The sequence below is a fragment of the Hippocampus comes genome, unplaced genomic scaffold (assembly GCF_001891065.2).
Source record: "Hippocampus comes isolate QL1 unplaced genomic scaffold, H_comes_QL1_v1.1 scaffold106, whole genome shotgun sequence".
NCBI lineage: Eukaryota > Metazoa > Chordata > Actinopteri > Syngnathiformes > Syngnathidae > Hippocampus > Hippocampus comes.
In genome coordinates, this window is record NW_017842055.1 from 1,030,081 (window position 1) to 1,048,101 (window position 18,021).

The 18,021-nt window shown below is 48.8% G+C and overlaps 1 protein-coding gene across 12 annotated transcripts in view; it reads right to left on the reverse strand.

The window, feature by feature from the left end:
* ptprt (protein tyrosine phosphatase receptor type T) overlaps window positions 1-18,021 on the reverse strand; it is a 133,951-nt gene that overhangs the window by 71,257 nt on the left and 44,673 nt on the right. For 6 of the 12 annotated variants that reach the window (XM_019860511.1, XM_019860510.1, XM_019860508.1 and 3 more), the window contains exons 12-16: window positions 10,458-10,659; window positions 8,593-8,695; window positions 7,051-7,327; window positions 5,206-5,242; window positions 2,806-2,862 (exon numbers count right to left, since the gene is read on the reverse strand). In XM_019860511.1, coding sequence (XP_019716070.1) covers window positions 2,806-2,862; window positions 5,206-5,242; window positions 7,051-7,327; window positions 8,593-8,695; window positions 10,458-10,659 — 676 coding nt within the window. The remainder of the gene's footprint in view (window positions 1-2,805; window positions 2,863-5,205; window positions 5,243-7,050; window positions 7,328-8,592; window positions 8,696-10,457; window positions 10,660-18,021) is intronic. The other 6 variants (XM_019860518.1, XM_019860515.1, XM_019860517.1 and 3 more) reach the window with 2 other exon arrangements.

An 18,021-nucleotide genomic window follows, 5' to 3' on the forward strand; every position in this document is an offset into this window, starting at 1 on the left:
GTGTGTGTGTGTGTGTGTGTGTGTGTGTACTTCAAAGATTCCGACATGTATTGTACGCGTGTACATTTGTAAAGACTAAATATTTGTTGTCAGAGTCCCTCATCCGTCTTTGCGAGTCAGGAGGGTGAGCGTCATCGCGGGACTTATAGCTGAAGTAAAGTCAAAAAAAAAAAACGTTGGCAAAACCAAACATGAGATGCTAGTTAGTGTGAATGGCGGCTGGAGTGAATCCAGGACTGAAACATAGATCGCATCGCAAGTGGAGGGAATCGCGTCGCGCCGTACCGTAGACGTTGTGAATCGGATTACAAAAGGGGGAGCAAATGGGATTGCATTCGAACGGAGGTGAAGTGTAGAATAATGTACGACTTCGGGGGTGCCACCGGCGATTGCTTTCATTAGCGGTTAAGCCGTCCATTCATTTTTGGATCGATCGACGGATTTGGATAAGAAAGCACGTGAATGCACATCGACATCGATTCGGATTCGGTTACTGGTTCGGGTGGCCGCGTGTCCGAAAATGGGCCAAAATGGTGATTTGTTGTTTTACAAAGTAAAAGCGGATGTTCAACTTTTGATTTCTGCTTACTTGGAGGGTTACGGAAAAAAATATTTCCAGAAAGAGGATTTGGACAATTTGAAGTTCAAAACAGGTCTTCGCTGTTGATCAAAATGGCTGCCGTTTCATTTGGTAATTGATCAGTTGTTGATTCATCGATTCACTGTCGTTCCTGAATACTATTGCGTTACATTATGAGTGAAATGACTCGGAATGGCGCCCTTCGGAGGAAATCGATATAACATCATATCTTGAATCAAGGCGCTCCTCTTGCAATCGCAGCAAATTACGTACAGTAAGCGGAGTGAATCATTTCATGAGAATTGGAATGAATCGTTTTCAAATCATTTTGCGATTGGCACGACATCAGAATCGGCGCGACTCGTATCGTAACGGCATCGGAATGGGAGTGAATTGTAATTCTGACGTATGCGATTGGAGTGAACCGTCGCGTATTGTGATCTCGCCGACATCCGGCAACCTAAGCGGAGCGAATCACATTGGATCACGTCGCCGGCGAATTTGACGGCGATGGCGATGTTACAGGTTGCCTTTGGTCTTCGCGGCCGGTTGCGTTTGCGCGCCGCAGCGCTGTCGGCGCCCCTTTGACTCGTCTCGCATTTCCGTCACGCCCCCCCTCACCTATCCGCCGGCACCTTTTTGCATCGGCGCCTCCGACCGCAACAATTACGGGCAACCTCGCCTCGAATGGAAAGTGACATCTCACACACCTGCGCGCTTTTTTTTTTCCATGAAGAATCTACAACTCGTCATTTCCAATTACAAGTGAGGGGCGCCGGCGTCACGACCGCAGCCCGCCCTATTGATGTCTTGACTAATAACGGAGAAATGTTCAATTTGCACGTAACTGGTTATTTTGGGGTCAGCGGTACTGCGGCGTCGCCTCGTTATGGCAGGCAGCGCCTTGAAATTGGGTTGCGATCGTCGCACGTCTTCTCACATTGTAATGAGAGGGAATCGTATCACGTCGGAATTGCAATCAAGCGTATGGTATTGCGTCGCGATCGTACGGCGTTGTATTTCAGTGAATCATATTTTGATATCCAAACAAATCCAACGGCACCTCATCAGAGGCGGTGTGAATCATCTCGCATTGAAACTGGAATCGTATCGCTACGGGAGCGAATCAAATTTCCCGATCATTGCCGCGATCGGCGAGAATCCGATGGGAGGAGCGGAGTCAATCGCATCGACTTGGAATCGGAGTGATTTGCACTTTATTCTATCGGAGCCGGAGTAAATGGTATCACATTGGACTCCGATTGAATCACGCGGCGTTTCATCGCAAATGTGACCCACCCGTATTGTATTACTGAGGGAGCGAAGCGAATCCTGTCGGAATTGAGAATGGACGTCATTTGGATTGAATTGCATTGTTATTTCAGCGAATCATGAATGCGTCTTTTTTCCCCCTTATAAGTGCAGTGAATCATATCCATTTGGAAGTGGAGACGTACTGCTTTGCATTTTCTCCTCTCAGAACCGGAGTGAATGAGATTGCGCTCAAAGCAAATCGGATCCGGTTGCCAATCTGAACGAAGCGCGCCGTGTGGCATCGTGGCGAGAGAACCGTCGGAGTGAGCGTGCAAGACAAATATCGGCTCGCAAAGGTGCAGCCGACCACAGGGAAAGCCGACACGGGTGGAAAGAAAAAACGTCTGAGCATTTTCCTTGAGCTCAAGGTCACCAGACCAGTACGCTCTTTGTTCTCATTTGTAAGACAGGTAAATGGAACTCAATTCAGTTCAACACACTAGTCGAATTGTTGTGCCTACTAAGTCATGTCTTTTCCACCGCCGCGTTTTCGGCAACGGTACGACGTTTCATCTGCACACGAGTCGGACAACGTTGGCATCCTGTTCGGACCACCGAGGACAATCTGGAGCTGCCCGGTTGAATTTCCGGACTCGTACGGACAAAGAGTGCACTCGTAACGTGCCAAATATGGAGAAAATGCTCAAACGGGTTCCCTCAGACAAAATGCAGCGCGATGGCCGTGGCACGACACACACACACACACACAAAATCAAATTAGAACCAATGATGAAGTTATACAGACGACAGAAGGGTGCGGGTGAGAGGGGTCTGGTTTGTGGTGATGGGTGGGTCTGTCAAAAATGAGTCAGGTTTTTTTTTTGTTTTTTTTGGGGGGGGGGGGCGTGTTGACGACGGTGAGTGTGTGATGACACGGGAAGCAAATACTCGGCCTGTAAAGCAATAATCACCTTCGCTTGGGATGACTAGAATGTACGGCGTGGTTATTTGTCCCCTACCTATCACCACTAAGGACCACCGGGGCCGCACGTCCCACCGCCGGCCAGCATGAGAGGGGGAAGAAAGGGAAAAAAAAAAAACAAAAACAACAACAAACAAACACCAAGCACAAAAAAGGGAAAGAAGAAGAAAGAAGAAAAATCGTCTAAGAAAAAAGGCATGTTGGACAACATTGAGATCAATAAACACGGAAGAGAAGGAAGAGCGAGCCCAAAAAGGCGTGCCGGGGGCCGGCATGTTTGGGGGGGTTGCTAGAGGCTTGCAAAACAAATGAAGGGAAGCCAAAGGAACCGATGAGGAAAAGATGGAGCGGACAAAACTTTGTGGCCAGTTGCTCAAATTCAACATCAAAGCAATCGCAACCTTCTCACCGAGCGCATCGCAGAGGCAGACTACAAGACGAAATGGAGGAAAATGAACGCATTCAGCTCCTGAAGCCAGTTGGACTCAGCAAAATGACATTTGGTCCAATTATCCACCTTGGGTATCACGAGTAGACCCGCAAAAAAAGGCCTGCCTCAAAGGACGCAGGAAGTCAGCCATTTTGCTTCAAAGCAAACGTTTTGGCTCTTCTTTTTCGGGACGCTATCCTCCTGGAATTGTTTTTGAAAATTCAGGCCAGTTTGACTTTGACAAGGAAGGCATGAGGAGAAGACCCACCAAAAAGTCGAAAAAAAAAAACCAAACAAACAAAACATGCACCTAAAGACAGGAAGTAGCGGCTAGGTTGGTTGGCTGGCGCTACTACCTCCTCGAATTGTTTTGAAAATTCAGCAGCATCTGCTTCCAGTTTGAATTAGCAAAATAGAAATGAGGTTGGCATGACTACCATGACTTCCAAAGTCTTGAGAAGGCGTGCCCCAAAACACACAGGAAGTCGGCCATGTGCCCACTCGGCATCCTTTGCAGCCTTGTCATCTTGGAAGGGGGGACGCACCCATCTGCGGCCCCTTCTCATGGTTTCTCTGTTTTTTTTTTTTCCATGTCCCTCCTGGCGGTTAAAATCAGGGTATGTCATTCATCTTGTGGGCATGTGAAGCCCTCTGAGACTTTTCTGTTATTAAATGAAGGGCCGTACAAAGAAACTTGACTTGACTTGACATTTTGGCTTCAAGTGTCCATTTTTGAGAATCAGGAGGCTCCTGATCTGGGGTCCTTGGACCACAAAATTTGGATGACGTCTGCTCTAAAAGAGCATTGCTTTTGGCCCTCATCCCTCACGTTGTGTCCGGCGAAGATGCGGCTTCTTGTTGGTTGGGTGCAATTCCACCGTGATGGTCCAAAACACCCGCCGCCGCCGCTGGCGGCAATCAGGAAGCCACTCGTCGTCGTCGTCGTCGTCGTCATCGGCGTTGTCGGCAGTCTCATCGTCATCGCCGTCAATGCTTATGGCGGACGTCGTGCGCGCCGCTTGTCGTCATCGTCCCCGCCATTGTCGCCGTCATCTTCATCATTCTCATCATTTTAATCGTTGCCTTCATTGTCGCAATTTTCACCGCTGCTGTCGTCATTGTTGTTGTCACCGTCGTCATCTTCATCGTCCGCGACCTCCGTGGTTGTTTTTCTTTCCGTTTGAAGACTTGCATAATGTCACGCTTTGCACAGCCAGCCACAAAGTTACACGCGGCACAAACGCACAGCAGCACAAATGTGGGAGACACACACGCACGCGCACACACACACACACACGCACGCACGCACGCGCGCGCGCAAACGCAAACACACGCACGCAGACAGGAAACAAGACTAGGTGTGATTGACAACTCCGAGCGGGTGGTGCGAAGAGGGCAAAATAACGCTGAGTCAAAAAAAATCGTGTCGGATAACATGTCGTTGATTGAGGTGGGTGGGCGGTGTGGGGGTGCGGGGGTGATAGAGAGCGTGTGTGTGTGTGTGTGTGTGTGTGGATTTAGCACATGAGCAGCACAAGGTACACTTGTGGCCAAAAGTATTTGGACAGTGACAAGAGTGAAAAGACTTGCTTTTTGTTTTGGATTTCAAATAATACTGAAATTCACCCAATTCTGACATTTACCATTTTGATCACATAATAATAAAATGAATTATCCAGTATAGTTGAAAATGTTATCAATGTCATCAATTTAAAATCCAATAAATGTAATCATAAGAATATTTTCCTGATGAACGAACTCAAAACGAACATTTTAAAGTCAATTGTTTCGGTTGCAAAGGTATCAATTTGATGATGGTTAGCGTCCAATACTTTTGGACATAACTGCAGGCGCCGGGCTGGCATGACTCGGATTAGCAACGCATCCTTTTTGAAAAAAAAAAAGAAAAAAAAAAAAAAAGCCGACAACAGCAGCAACACGTGGAAGGACGTCTCGTACCTTTGTTAGCCAGACGCACGCAGTTGATTTTGGTTTCCTGCAAGCACAAGAGACCACACACAGCATTGGAGTCACATTTCGTTCCCAAGTTTGAAATGGCATGCCTTTAATATTGACATCAAATCCACAGTACATAACATTTAGCCGAGAAGGTTTCCACCGTGCAATCGCGGCAGAGGTTCAAATAGCTTGAGAACAAATCGATGAAGCCTCTGGATTGGTCCACTTTCTTTTGCAAACCTCCTCCTCTTTTCTCACCCCGTGGTCGTCGAGCGGCATTGCGGCGCCTCGGGATTCAAAGTCTGGATGTTGTTGAGACAATAACAAATGGATCAAATGAATCTGAAAACGAGATCGCTCCAATGCGTCGGTGCCCAAGGAGCTGGTCAGACGCAAAGGCGAGTTCGCGGGCAGATTCGTTCTTGCAGATCATACTGCTTAGCCAGCTCGAAATGGCTCTAAAACCAGCCAAGATGAGGTCCTGATGTTGGGCCGAAACCTCCTCAGTCACAATTTGTTCAATTTGATCATTTTTCAAAATTCTGTCCTCGTGCTCCGTCCAGACATTCAATCCCAGGTACTTATTTATAGCAAAATAAAGACACACACACACACATATATATATTTATTTTTTTCAAGATTTAGGGTTAAGAAAATGGTCTGAAAACGGCTGGTACTGAATGACTTTGAATGTATTTCTCTCAAACGTATGTCATGTCCATACACTTCTAATGTGACATCAAGACCAAATAATGTATTCATGTATCTACAACATAACATTATACGTTTCATGTGTATTACTCCTATTTTTTTTTTTTTATTTTTATATAACACGCATCGTAGCTAATGTAACTTTAAGGTAGCATATTTCCTATCATTTTTTTTTAATACAATGTCATAATTGTCTCCTTCCTTCCTGACGTTTCCACCTGGCTCGTCACTCACCTGCTGGCTCACTCGTTGCAATTAAAAAAAGAATAATAATGATACAAAATGTGTTTCTTTGATGAGGAAAAAAAGCTGCAGAAGTGGCCAAAGATTTAAGCCGGCGACAAATTTACATAGCGGAGGTGTTGAAAAGAAGACTTGTCTTCTATTCGCAACAGCTGCTCACTTTTTGATGCCAAAAAAAAAAAGTCAAAGAAAAGATGTGAACACTGCGAAATGGCGACAGAGGAGCACCTCAGGGTGATTGATAGCAGCTCCAAACTTGGGGCACCTGCTTCGACTTTCACTAAGTCCTGTGAGGGCTGTTTTATATTTAATACAGAGCAGCGATTCAGTTGTCTGGTGTTATTCTAACTTCCTTATGAGTTTGAGCCGCCAACTATCCTTCGCCCGCGCCTCCCGGAACTGCCTTTGAAAATTCAGCCTCCGAAACCGGTTTGATTTTGCAACATGACATTCGGTGGATATGGCAAGGCAAAAAAAAAAACAAGTCGCCATGAAAGCATGCCCCAAAAGACACGAGAAGTCGGTCATTTTGCTTTCGAGCAGGCATTCGGTGACGATTTTGCTGCGCTTTTTGCGCAACCCCTGAAGCCCGTTGAACTATTTTACCACGAAGCATCCATTTAAATGCCAAATTGGCTCATCTGCGCCCAAATAAGATTGAATTCATGAATGATAATCCTACAGCCCCCGAAGCCTGTTTGACTTGGCGACATGAAATTTGGTAGACAGGTTGATGATAAGTAGACCCGCAAAAAAAGTCTCAGGAAGCCATGGCCAAAAAGATGCGGAAAGTCTGACATTCTGGCTTGATGTTTCCATGACGGATTCACGTTGGCCTTCAAATGCGTCCCGAACACAGTGGCCGCCGAGTACGTTCCAGTCAGAACTTACCCCGTTGGCTCTGCTGAGGGCCTGGAAGTAGATGCTGTAGCTTTTGGCGGGGGACAAGGGCGGGTTGGTGAAGCCTCCGTAGCTCTTGTTGTCGCCCACCGTGAACGGCTTGGCTGCTTGCAGATTGGAAGGCGCTAGCTCCGCCGCCACGTAGTACGGCGAGTTGGAGGAGGAGGCGTTGCGGAAGCTGAAGGGCGCGGCAAAGCACTCGGGGTTCTCCGAGCCGGCTCGACGTGACCTGGACTTGCGCTCCTCCTTGACCACCAGCTGGTAGGAACTAATGACACCGCGCGGAAGGTGATGACTTCATTTTGGTTTTCAACACTTTCTCCACAAAAGAAATAAATCAATACAATAATGGCATATGGTGTTCCACAGGGTTCCATTTTTCACCCCCTTCTGTTTTCGGTGTATTTGCTGCCCCTGAAGAAAGCTAGGTATTTCCTTCAGTGAAAAGTAAACACAAGTTAGGGTGTCCCAGCGGCTCTGACACAGTTGCAGTGATTCCAATTGAATTGGAGTGAATCGTATCTCGTCGCAATTTATGCGTGTGGGGTTTTTTTTTTTTTTTTTTTTTTTTACACCAAGTCAATTGTATCACACCACACGAGAAGGCGAGCGAGCGTGTTTTCGCTCATCGTGTTGGAGTGAATCATAGCTTTCTACGTATGTTGGCATATCAGTGGCTGCTGTTTTTTGATGCACAAACCCTCCGCTTTTCCGTTTCCTGATTGGCTAAGGGCTCTTCAGCGGCGTCCCTCCGCAATTATCTTCCTCACGCCGTCACGCAATTACAAGCGATTACGCGCAATTAAGCAAATGTGCGTTCGAGGAGACCAATCACGGCTCAATCCCGTCCGGCCGGCCGGCTTTCATTAAGACGTAAATCGCTGATGACCGCAAGATGAGCCGGATTGGCCGTCTTCTCTATTTGGGCTTTTGTTGACGAAACATCCGTTTTCAAAGGCCCTTTGCGACCTCCACCGGGGAGCGCGTTTGTCTCCCAGACTGAATAAAAGCTGGGAAAATCAAATCAAATCAAATGAGCGGCGCTGCGCCCGCTCACCTTCTGTCTTTGATAGGATTCGGCTGAGCAATTAGAGAGCAGGCCTCCTCCACGGCACCAAGACTTGAAATTGTATTTCAGGTAAATCTGGGAGGCTTCGCAGGAGGGATTGACACAAATAAGCAATAAAAACGACGAGATCGCCGCAAGGAAAACTTGCAAATGAACTTGCGCCGTTGCCTTTCAAAGCGGATGAAGATGGCGCTCCCTGGTGACGCCTCATCAAGATAATGAGTCCCGGTCGCCACTTACCGGCTTCAATGTGAAGCTTCACTCCGAATTCAAATAAAGCAGCACACTGCCGCAAATGGGTTCACTTATTTGACATGTGGAGGTAAAAAAAAAAAAAAACCACCACTGCACTTGCCTAAGCCTCATCCCCTCAATTTAACCCGGAGCAACACCAGCCTCAATAACCTCATCCGAAATCCCAAATCCCAAACTTTGAAAAAAAAAAAAATAACATTGTAATGTACCTGATGGGCGCCCCCCGCGACTTGGCAGGCTTAAGGAGGACGGTGATGGTGGACTCGGTCTCGTTGAGAGGCGCCTCGGAGTCATACTCGGGCATCGTGGGGGCTGAGGGGGAAGACGACAACCAACGCGAGTCAGTCAAAGCCAAACCCTCATCATCGGACGCGGACGGACGACCGATCGCTCGTGACACTTTGCGGTTTTGAAGGTCGCCGACGTGCGAACGCGCCCCAAAAACATCAACGTTTGCTGTGGCGTTTCAGCCATTAACACCCTACCCCCAACCTGGCTCCGTGCTCGACTTTTAATTGAAAGGCCATTATCTTCACGCTCCGCGGGGAGATCAACAAGATGGCTGACGGCGTGACATTTCAAGTGAGACGTCGCCGTCATCGGGGGGGAAGAAAAAACCCCGAAGCCGCGGTTTGTTCTTCTTTTGTTACTCGCCGTCTCTTGGCAACGTGGCGCAGAGGACGACGGACGACTGCGGGTCTCGCTCAAGGTACGTCAGTATCGACCACGCGTGGCAACAGCGGCGGTGAGCCGTCGCCGGGGTCGGTCGGAGGGATAAGCGTCGACCCGCGAGAAGGGTTAACTGTCACTCGTCGAGGAAAGCGTGCGCTTCCAAAAAGTTGGGCGGGAACATTTTCGACAAAAATCGGATCCATTTGTGGTGCCGCTTTATCGGCACTTTCGTTGAACTGAAAATCTCGCACAGCGCCTCCCATTGCAATTCCCGCGCAAAGTTTCTGATGCGGAAATCTCTTTGAATTTTGCAAGCTCGATCACGCACAAGACCAGAATGTGGCCGCGACTCCGTGCGAAGCGGAGCAGACCTTGGCCATTGTGTTGAGCTTTGAGAGCCACGCCGGTGCTTTTATTCCCCCTCCACTCGTCTGGCCCGCAGAGTCTGCCGCGTTGCTTTTATTGCGGTGACATTTGTGAGGCGGCTGACAATCACGCGGTAAAAGTCAAGATAAAAATGGAATGGGAGAGAGGAAGGTGGGAAAAAAAAAAAAGGCAAGGAAGAAGCACCGAGCGACACAGAATCACGATACGAGGTCGGCCCTGACTTTGGAGGTGAAGTCACAGTCACAATCGATCTGTATACATTGTTTGATTGATTGATTGTTGCTTGTTCCTGTTGCACAGACATTGCCAACAGGCTCCACCCATACGCCATGACAAAAATTCCAATTCTTGGCAATTCAGCATCGCCTCATTTTCTGCTTCAAATGGGACTTAATCGTTCGACCAAATTTTGTCTTTGAAGAAATGGCCACACTGAGCCTGAAAGGGGAAGAACCAAAATGGCAGGATTCTTGCCATCCAAATGCCTCCGAAACGGCCCATAAAATGGCAGCTTCAAACCAAAATCAATGTTTTTTTCAGGCATGGTTTCTTATCATCTTTTTGCTGGTCAATTTATGGTAAACATGTCGACCAAATTCCACGTTACTTCGTCAAACTGGCTTCGGAGACTGAATTTAAAGAGAAAAAAAAACGAGCCAACTCGCCAAACCGAGTCTAAAATGGCTGCTTTAAATGCAAACGGCGGATTTCCGGGGCCTTATCAAGCGTGGCTTCTTGGAACTTTTTTGCGCGTCGACTCATCATGGACACGTCGAGCCAATTTCAAGTTGCTAAGCGAAACCCAACAATACATTTCCTGAAAATGCAGCTTCAACCCAAAACGGCTGACTTCCCGTGTCTTTTCAGCTAGGATTCCTGCAGACTTTTTTTTTTTTTTTTTTTTGCAGGTTTCCTTCCATTCTACCAAATATCCTGTTTCAGGGTCAAACTGGCTTTGGGGCGCAATCTTCCAAAAGAATCCAGAATGACTCCATGACGGCGTCCCGACGCTTACCTGCTATCTTGGTGGTGATGTGGGTGTTGACGGGTGGGCCGGCCCCCTTGCTGGTGGAGGCTTTGAGGGTGAAGAAATAGGTGGTGCCCGGGTGGAGGGCAACGAACAGGTGGTGAGTCTCATTGGTGGGCTTGGTCACCTTCCCCCACTGGGTGGTCAGGTCGGCGCTGGGGTCAAGAGAGCTCAGACCTTTATAGGCAATCTGGAGGTCGACAAGAACCGAATCTCAAGTCACACATTCTTCAAACCGACAGCTGATCAACTCTTGCATCAAATCAATAAAGCCGCCGTTCTTTTTCACGCCGCCGTTTTGCGAGAGAGGCGCAGATGATGATGGTGGGTTTGAAGTTCGGTGTGGGGTCAGAAGCAGGCCGGCAGCATCGCCCAAAAGCCCCCTTCACAGCGCACTCAGCAGGGCGCGGCACCCTGTCGTCAAAGCCGAATTCGCGCGCTAACTTTGCATTGCACAATGTAGTTTTGTTTCAACCAAAGTCTCAAAGTGTTTCTCAGCCACAATGCGCTTGGATAAAGCGTCGAGTGGCGGAGCGCAGCCGCCCCGACCAACCGGTACGTGGAGTCGTCTTCAAAGCGAATGCGGAGGCAAGGTGGGAACAACAAGCGCAACAACAAGACAGAGCGGTGACTCATCCCAAACATTTTCGTGCACCACCAGTACGTGGCAGGCTGTAATCACATAAATCATGTCCCGGTCAAGCAGCATGTGGCAGAAGTCAACGCATGCATATCTTTCATTAGCGGACGGCGCAAAGGCATCAAAGAAAGAGACCGGGGCATAGCAGCACCGCAACAAGGCGCTCGCTCTGACGTGGCCGTGCAAAGCCCCGGTCCACGCGCTGGCTGTCGCGTCTGATTTAAAAAAAAAAAAAAAAAAAAAAAAAGGTTGCCTTGCTCTTCCGCCTTCTCTCTTTGATGAGTGACCACTCACATGGCCAACAACAAGGCACTCTAATGTGGCCATAACAGCACAAAGGCCATGTCGGACAGCTGGCTGGAACTTTTTTTTTTTTTCCTCGGTCTTCCGTTTTCTCTCCGTGACGTGAACGCACTCGCAGCCAACAACAATACATGCGCGCAACCAAATGGAAGACGACGAGGCACTCTAAAGCGACCGCGCCGGTGTGAAGCCCTTGTCCAAAAGCTGGCTGTCAAGTCTGACTTTTCGATTGATTTTCACCTCCCTCTTCCGCCTTCTCCCCACGGCTGACGGTGAGGCGCTCGGAAGAAGTCTGAAAATGGCAAAGTCCTTGTCCGCACGCTGACTGTCAAGTCAGATGGCCAAAAGTCAGGAAAAAGCAATCTTAAGCTATAAAATGGAGTACTGCATTCTCATCCTCAGCACGCGTTTTCAGCAATTATCTCTAAATCTCTGGATTCACTTCATGTGCTTTTAAACACTCAACGGCCTTTTGAAAACGGGTTGAGGAGCGAGAGAGAGCGAGAGAGAGCGGTGCATCTTGACTCTGGTGCAGCTAACGTTTTGGCGGCGACATCCACCTGCGAGCGGCGGTTGCCGTCGCTCATTTGAGTGTAAAACAGTCTCGGTCAGGATGACATTTTCAAAAGTCATTTGGCAAGCCTTGACGGAGGTCATCCTGGCTCTGAATGGATACGCTTTACATGATGTGTGTGCGTGCGCGTGTGTGTAAATACAATACGCTTTCACCTTCTTTTCTTGGCATTTAACTCCGGCGCCGCTAAACAAGTCAACGCCTCTCGGGACAAAACCTTTAGCTGATAAAAAGTCAGCAAGCGGAGAACCGCGCGCCTCGGCCCGAGCGGTCGATACGCGTTTGCGCCGCTGAAAGCCTCGTCGCCATTAAACATCGTCTGCCGGGTCCGTTGCCACTTTGGATTGCTTTTTCTTTGGCTTTCGACTTAACGACGACAAGCAGAGAAGACGCCGGCGCCTAACTGCGGCAGCGCGGCACTTCTGCGCCTTTTGTGCAACCGCAAAGCAGAAAACAGCCCAAAAAGCCTTTTTCCTTGACGTTTAAATGAATGTGTGAGACGTGCTTGTTTCTCTTTTTTGATGTTTCAATCATTCTCAGCAAAAAAAAAAAAAAGTCGTGTCAACACGCGGCTGCGCTTTTGCCCTGATGTTGAAATGAATCTGATGAAGGAAGCGACGCGCTCGTGCGTCTTTCGGCCCGTCGTTTTACGAGGCGAGTCGCGCGGCGGCCGGCGGCTCGCCCGTCCCCGCTAGAAGTCCTGCCCTGCCCCTGGTGAGTTCATCAAGGGGAAATCATCAAGTATTGACATTTATTAAAACGCGCTAGACGTCTTATTTTTAATAAGCTGTCATAGGCAGCGTTGTTTCCGATGATCTACTGTCCGTCATTATTGAGCCTAATGACGACAAAGGCGGCGGACTGTGCTTGGACCCCTGCAAATAGAAGAAGCTATTGCTCAGTTCCCCTGCGTGCGTCCGTGCGTGCGTGCGTGCGCGTGTAATAAACAATGTTTACGAGGCTGTGCCGTGGGATGTGTATACTACAACAGCAGCAGCAGCAGCAGCAGCAACCTTATTTCACTTGACTTTTTTTTTCATTTTCCATCTTTTATGATTGCTCGTGTTTGTTTTTATTGGAAAAACACACTAACTCACACCTTGTGCTTTAAACTTCCTGTTGTTTCCTCGAATGCAATTGCTCTTTTTTTTTAAATGTAAAATACACACATATATATATATAAAAAAAACAAAATCCATGCTCTCCTCGATCCGGCCGGCCGCCTATTGATGACCATTGAGAATGCAAACCAGCACAACTCGGCCAGAAAAATCCCATTTTCATGCTCACCCATGCTGCCAAACGTAGCGTAGGTGACACTCGTTTTACTTTGTGACTTTGTAAAGCCTCCACCACGTCGTTATTGTTCTTCTTGAGAAGCTGTAAGTCCCGGCAGCAATTTGTCACGCGTCTGCCACGTTATTAGTCCAAGGAGCTGGAAGTGTCAAATGTCGGCCGCGCGTCTGCCGTGTGACGGGCGTCCGGCCGCCGCGTGTCTGTTGGGTGCCCGACGCGAAACTTTCCTGCATCTTTCACGCGCGTCACCGCCGCCTCGCCTCGATCGTGCGTCGATCGCGCGGCGGGCGGGCATCTCGCATCGAGCTGCCACGTAACTGCCGTCGGACTGCCGTATATCTGCCGGGGAACTGACACGAAGCCCTCAGATAGCGGTTATGTCATCGACATGAATCTGCCGTGTCACACGGATGTCTCTGCCACGTCGCTGCCCTTATTTTCCACAGATCTGCAAGACGGCCACGGCGAAGGAATGAGACGTGTTTTTGACGAACTTTGCTTCAAATATAAGGCAAAGCAGACACAATTTGAAAAGACGTGAAAATCGATTTTCCAGGAACAACAAAGGCATCAGGTTGAAATAGTTTGCATTTTGGTGTCAATTACTTACTGGCTCAGGCTTTGACGGGGTTGCGCTGAAAGCTAGCAGCCAGACGTCACAAGCTATTATGTGTACAAAAAAAAAGTAAGGAATGAAATAAAAAGCCTCGTTAGCAAATGAAAGGCGTGCGGCCGAGCCGGCGGGAAGGAAGCCTCGGCGGGCTCGCTGGGCAGCGTCCCTCCGGCTTCGACGCCCACGCTTCGCAGCTAAATTGGCGGTGAAACACCTCCTCGCTCCTGCGGTTGTGTAACACCATGGGAAAAGAAACAAAAAAACCAAACAGTTTGTTTCCACACCTCACGCCACATGAAAAACTCCAACGCGACCAAACCAGACGAATGACATTTAGCGCTCAACACACTCTCTCATTGCGCTACCTGCGCTCGCCTCGATGCTAATTTTCTCAAAAGAAAAGAGAGCGTAACTTAGCTATCGCCGTGCATCGGTCACGTTATTTGACACGCGCCCAAGCCCTTACTGTGCCAAGCCTGGAACGTAATCTGAAGTGGAAACAGTTGCTCTGGCGCCGCTAAGTCAACACAAGAGAGCGACGCAAAGACAACAAGTGGCGGCGCGACGCTCATCAAACGCCAGGAGCGGCTGCGATGCTAATCTCTCGGCGACAGCCGCCGCAATCGCTTCATCCGACGCTCGGATCAGCGGAGGCGTCCCGCCAGTGTTTCTGGGAAACTTGATCACAGTGCTATTTATTGTTTTGGGGTTTTCTTTCTTTTTTTTTTTTTTTTTGCTGCAGGAAGTGAACTCGTCAGAAACTGAATTGGATTGTTAACAAGAGTCCGCGTGATGTTTGTCCGCGTAACCAACCGCCATCTAATGACTGACTGCCATTTCTCTGATGCTGAGCCAACGTGCGATTGACCTTTCGCCCCAACGTGCAACTGCCACCCGGCCGACGCGCATCTGAGAAGCGAATGACATTCGTCCGACGTTTCATCGACATGTAGGTGACATTTGCCTGACGTATGATTGCCATCGATCTGCCGCCAAACCCACCTGGCGCCCGACACCGACCGGATGTGTTCCTGCCGCGGAAGCCGACGTGCCGCCGACCTTTCTCCGATGGAATTGTAAGTGACGCCAATCTAACCTGTACCCGGCATTTACCCAACACGTGGCCGCTGCCAAGTAACCAACCTGTAACCTCTTTGTCTGGTACATACCTGCGTTGCGACTGACATTTACCTGACCCCGACCAACACGCAGCCGACATTTGGCGTTGAACTGGCGCGTAACTGCCATTTATCCGACGCTGAACCGACGCGCGCCTAACATGCAACCGGCATTTACCCGAGTGCCATTTAGCTACCGGCAGCTACTTAGCCGCCTTTGTCTTTGTGACGTGTGATCGGCTGGGAGGGTTTGGGCTCATCCGGGCGGGCGGGCGGGCGGGCAAGTTGTCGTGCTCCTGACGACTGAGCGCATAGTGGATAATTGCGTGTGGCAAAATGGAGATGGATGCATTCGTACGGCACCGGCGCTCCCTTAATGGCACTCGGGAGAGCAGATGCCTTGGCCTCGTTCGCGCTTCCACGCACACGCTCCCTCTCTCTCCCACGCCGGCGTGAAAGACTTCATCGGGGCCATAAAAGTGTCTTGCTCAAGGACACTTGGAGCCGGTCTCCAAGGGACCGAAGGTATCAGAGGGCCATTGAAGATCCCCTTCAAGCGTGTTCATGAAGCGCTCCAGTGCACATCGCTCTTCTCTCGCAGCCCACTCAAGCGCAATACGCATTTTTCTTCTTCTTTTTTTTTTTTTTTTTTACTGGTCCGTGACATTTACACGCAAAAGAACACGGTCAGAATCTTTTGTTTGCCTGTTGAAATGAGTGCAGGGGTAAAACTCTGTATCACGATGCTTCTGGAAACTTCTCATTTAGCAGAGCAAGTTGCTACATGTCCACCGGGAATTGTCTCCGTCTGGGTCTCCAGATTTGCTCGGGGGCAAAAACGGGCCCTGTAACACCCGTCGGGAGTCATTGGAAAATACATGGACCCGTCCACGTGAAATTTGGTACTTTCATGATGAGTAGTTGCAAAGAGTCGTGCGCCACGATGCGCAGAAAGCCGTTTTGTTTTGAAAGCGGACATTTCAAGTTCAAAATTCTGTCCTTGTTTGTCTGGGCAACCAAAAATTTCCAATCGTGACTACACCCACAAAAAAAAAAGATTTCAAAGCAGTGTCTGAGAAGACGCACAAAGTCAGCCGTTGTGGTCAGAAGCAGCTTTGGCAGCGGTGTTTGACGGCATCTGGGACGCCCTGCGGATGGAATATATGAAATTTGGTCGCATTGTCTTATCATGAGTTGACCTCCAAAACGTGTCAACGAGCCATGCACCAAAAGATACAGGAAGTCTGTCACGTTGCTTCAAAGTGTCCAATATCGGGCCATTTTGCTCTTTTCCTTTGCTTGACCAAACGCCTTGCGTGCCACAAACACGGCGTTCTGAGATTCAGCGCCGCCCCCTGTGGCCAGAAAGGCAAAAAAGCAATCAAGCCACTCCAGAGGCAGGAGTGGCGGAATTCATTCCTGGCTGCTCAGCGCGTTCATTTTTTTTTTTTCTTCTGGCTGCTTCGCCGTGCTGAGCGCCGCAGTCGTGCAGAAACTCGAAGCCTTTTACCGCCCGGGATGTTCCGCGGGGACCGGGGCCGAGCCGGCTCGGCTTCCGCGATGAACGCGCGAGACGGGCGCCGATGGCGGCGCCGCGAAGAGTCGACGCAGGCGTAAGTGATAGCGCGCCGTCGCCCCTGGAGGCCAAAAGAGGCGGCGGGACGGACTCAATGAGGTCAGCGGCTCAAGGGCTTGAAAGCCCGACCAAATCGACTCGTATCGCTGACGGCGGAACAATGCGGCCGAGCGCGCGCGATGAGGAAGGAGCATTTTCCGTCGCGGCGCTGTTACCAACAAAAGGAAATCAGCGTTCGTCCGGGACACCAGTTCACTCTGACTTAGCCGTTTAAATGAACAAAATAATCTCCATCTAATCACCGGTGACTCGATTCATTGTCAATAATAACACGAAAAAGAGGTTTTTGGATTACGGGTGTGCACGCACATTTTTCGACGTATGCATTTCCCGAACACAAACGAGTCATGTGGAATTTGTTGCATCCATTTCAACGTTCTTTCCCCCGTCAATCAATGAATTGAAATGTTGGTACCTTCTTTTTTGAATTCAGTCATCGCATTGAATCATTGCTAAATGGATTATTTAGAATGAACATTGCATTAGTTGAAAAGAAAAAAGCAACAACAACAACAACAAACGGACGCCAAACGGCTAACTTCAATTCGTTTGCCACTTCTGTTGAATTGGCGTTTGGATTAAAGGAAAGCTTCATTCATTTCACGTGGCGCTTGATTGCTATTCATCAATTAGTTTCGCTGAAAAATCCACCTCGATATCGACATCATTCACTTTTCCGGCAACAGAAAAGTGAAATTGTTACGTTGAATTTTGTCAGGATGAGAATGGAAACAAAAAAAGGAATAACTTGAGCCGAGTATTTGACTGCGTTTATGTGGGAAGAAAGTGATCACTTAACAAGTGGATTTCAAAACTTGACTCTGGTTCACATGACCTCTTCAATTCTGCAAGACGTGAAAAGAAAAACACTCCTTTTTGTTGTTTTGGGCGGGGAGTGAAAAGAAAAAAAGACTTTACTGTTGTAACAAACGAGTGATGCTAGAGAGCGGGACAAGTTGAGCGACGCAGCCACTGCACTAAATGCGGCGTTGCCCGTACGCATTGTTGTGATTGATTAAAGTCCCGCGTGAGTTGCGAGTTATTCCCACTAAGTTGGTGTTGGATTAAGGAGCGAGCGAGCGGCTTATCGGCCAAAAAGTGCAGCGGAGACTTTTGAAGCTCAAGGACACGAAAGTCAAATCACGGCCGTGAGGCGGTAGACCAACACGCCTCCCCCGAGTCGCCTGCACCAACAAGGCTTTAGTGTACATACGTGCGCGTATACGTACTTGTCCCGACATTGCGGATAACGGCAATTGCTATGAAGGCTTTGGCGCCCAACTGAATAAATGCACGCTTTGGACCATGTGGAGACATGATATCAACACTGTATAGAATTCATTTAGAACCTCATTTTATATATATATATATA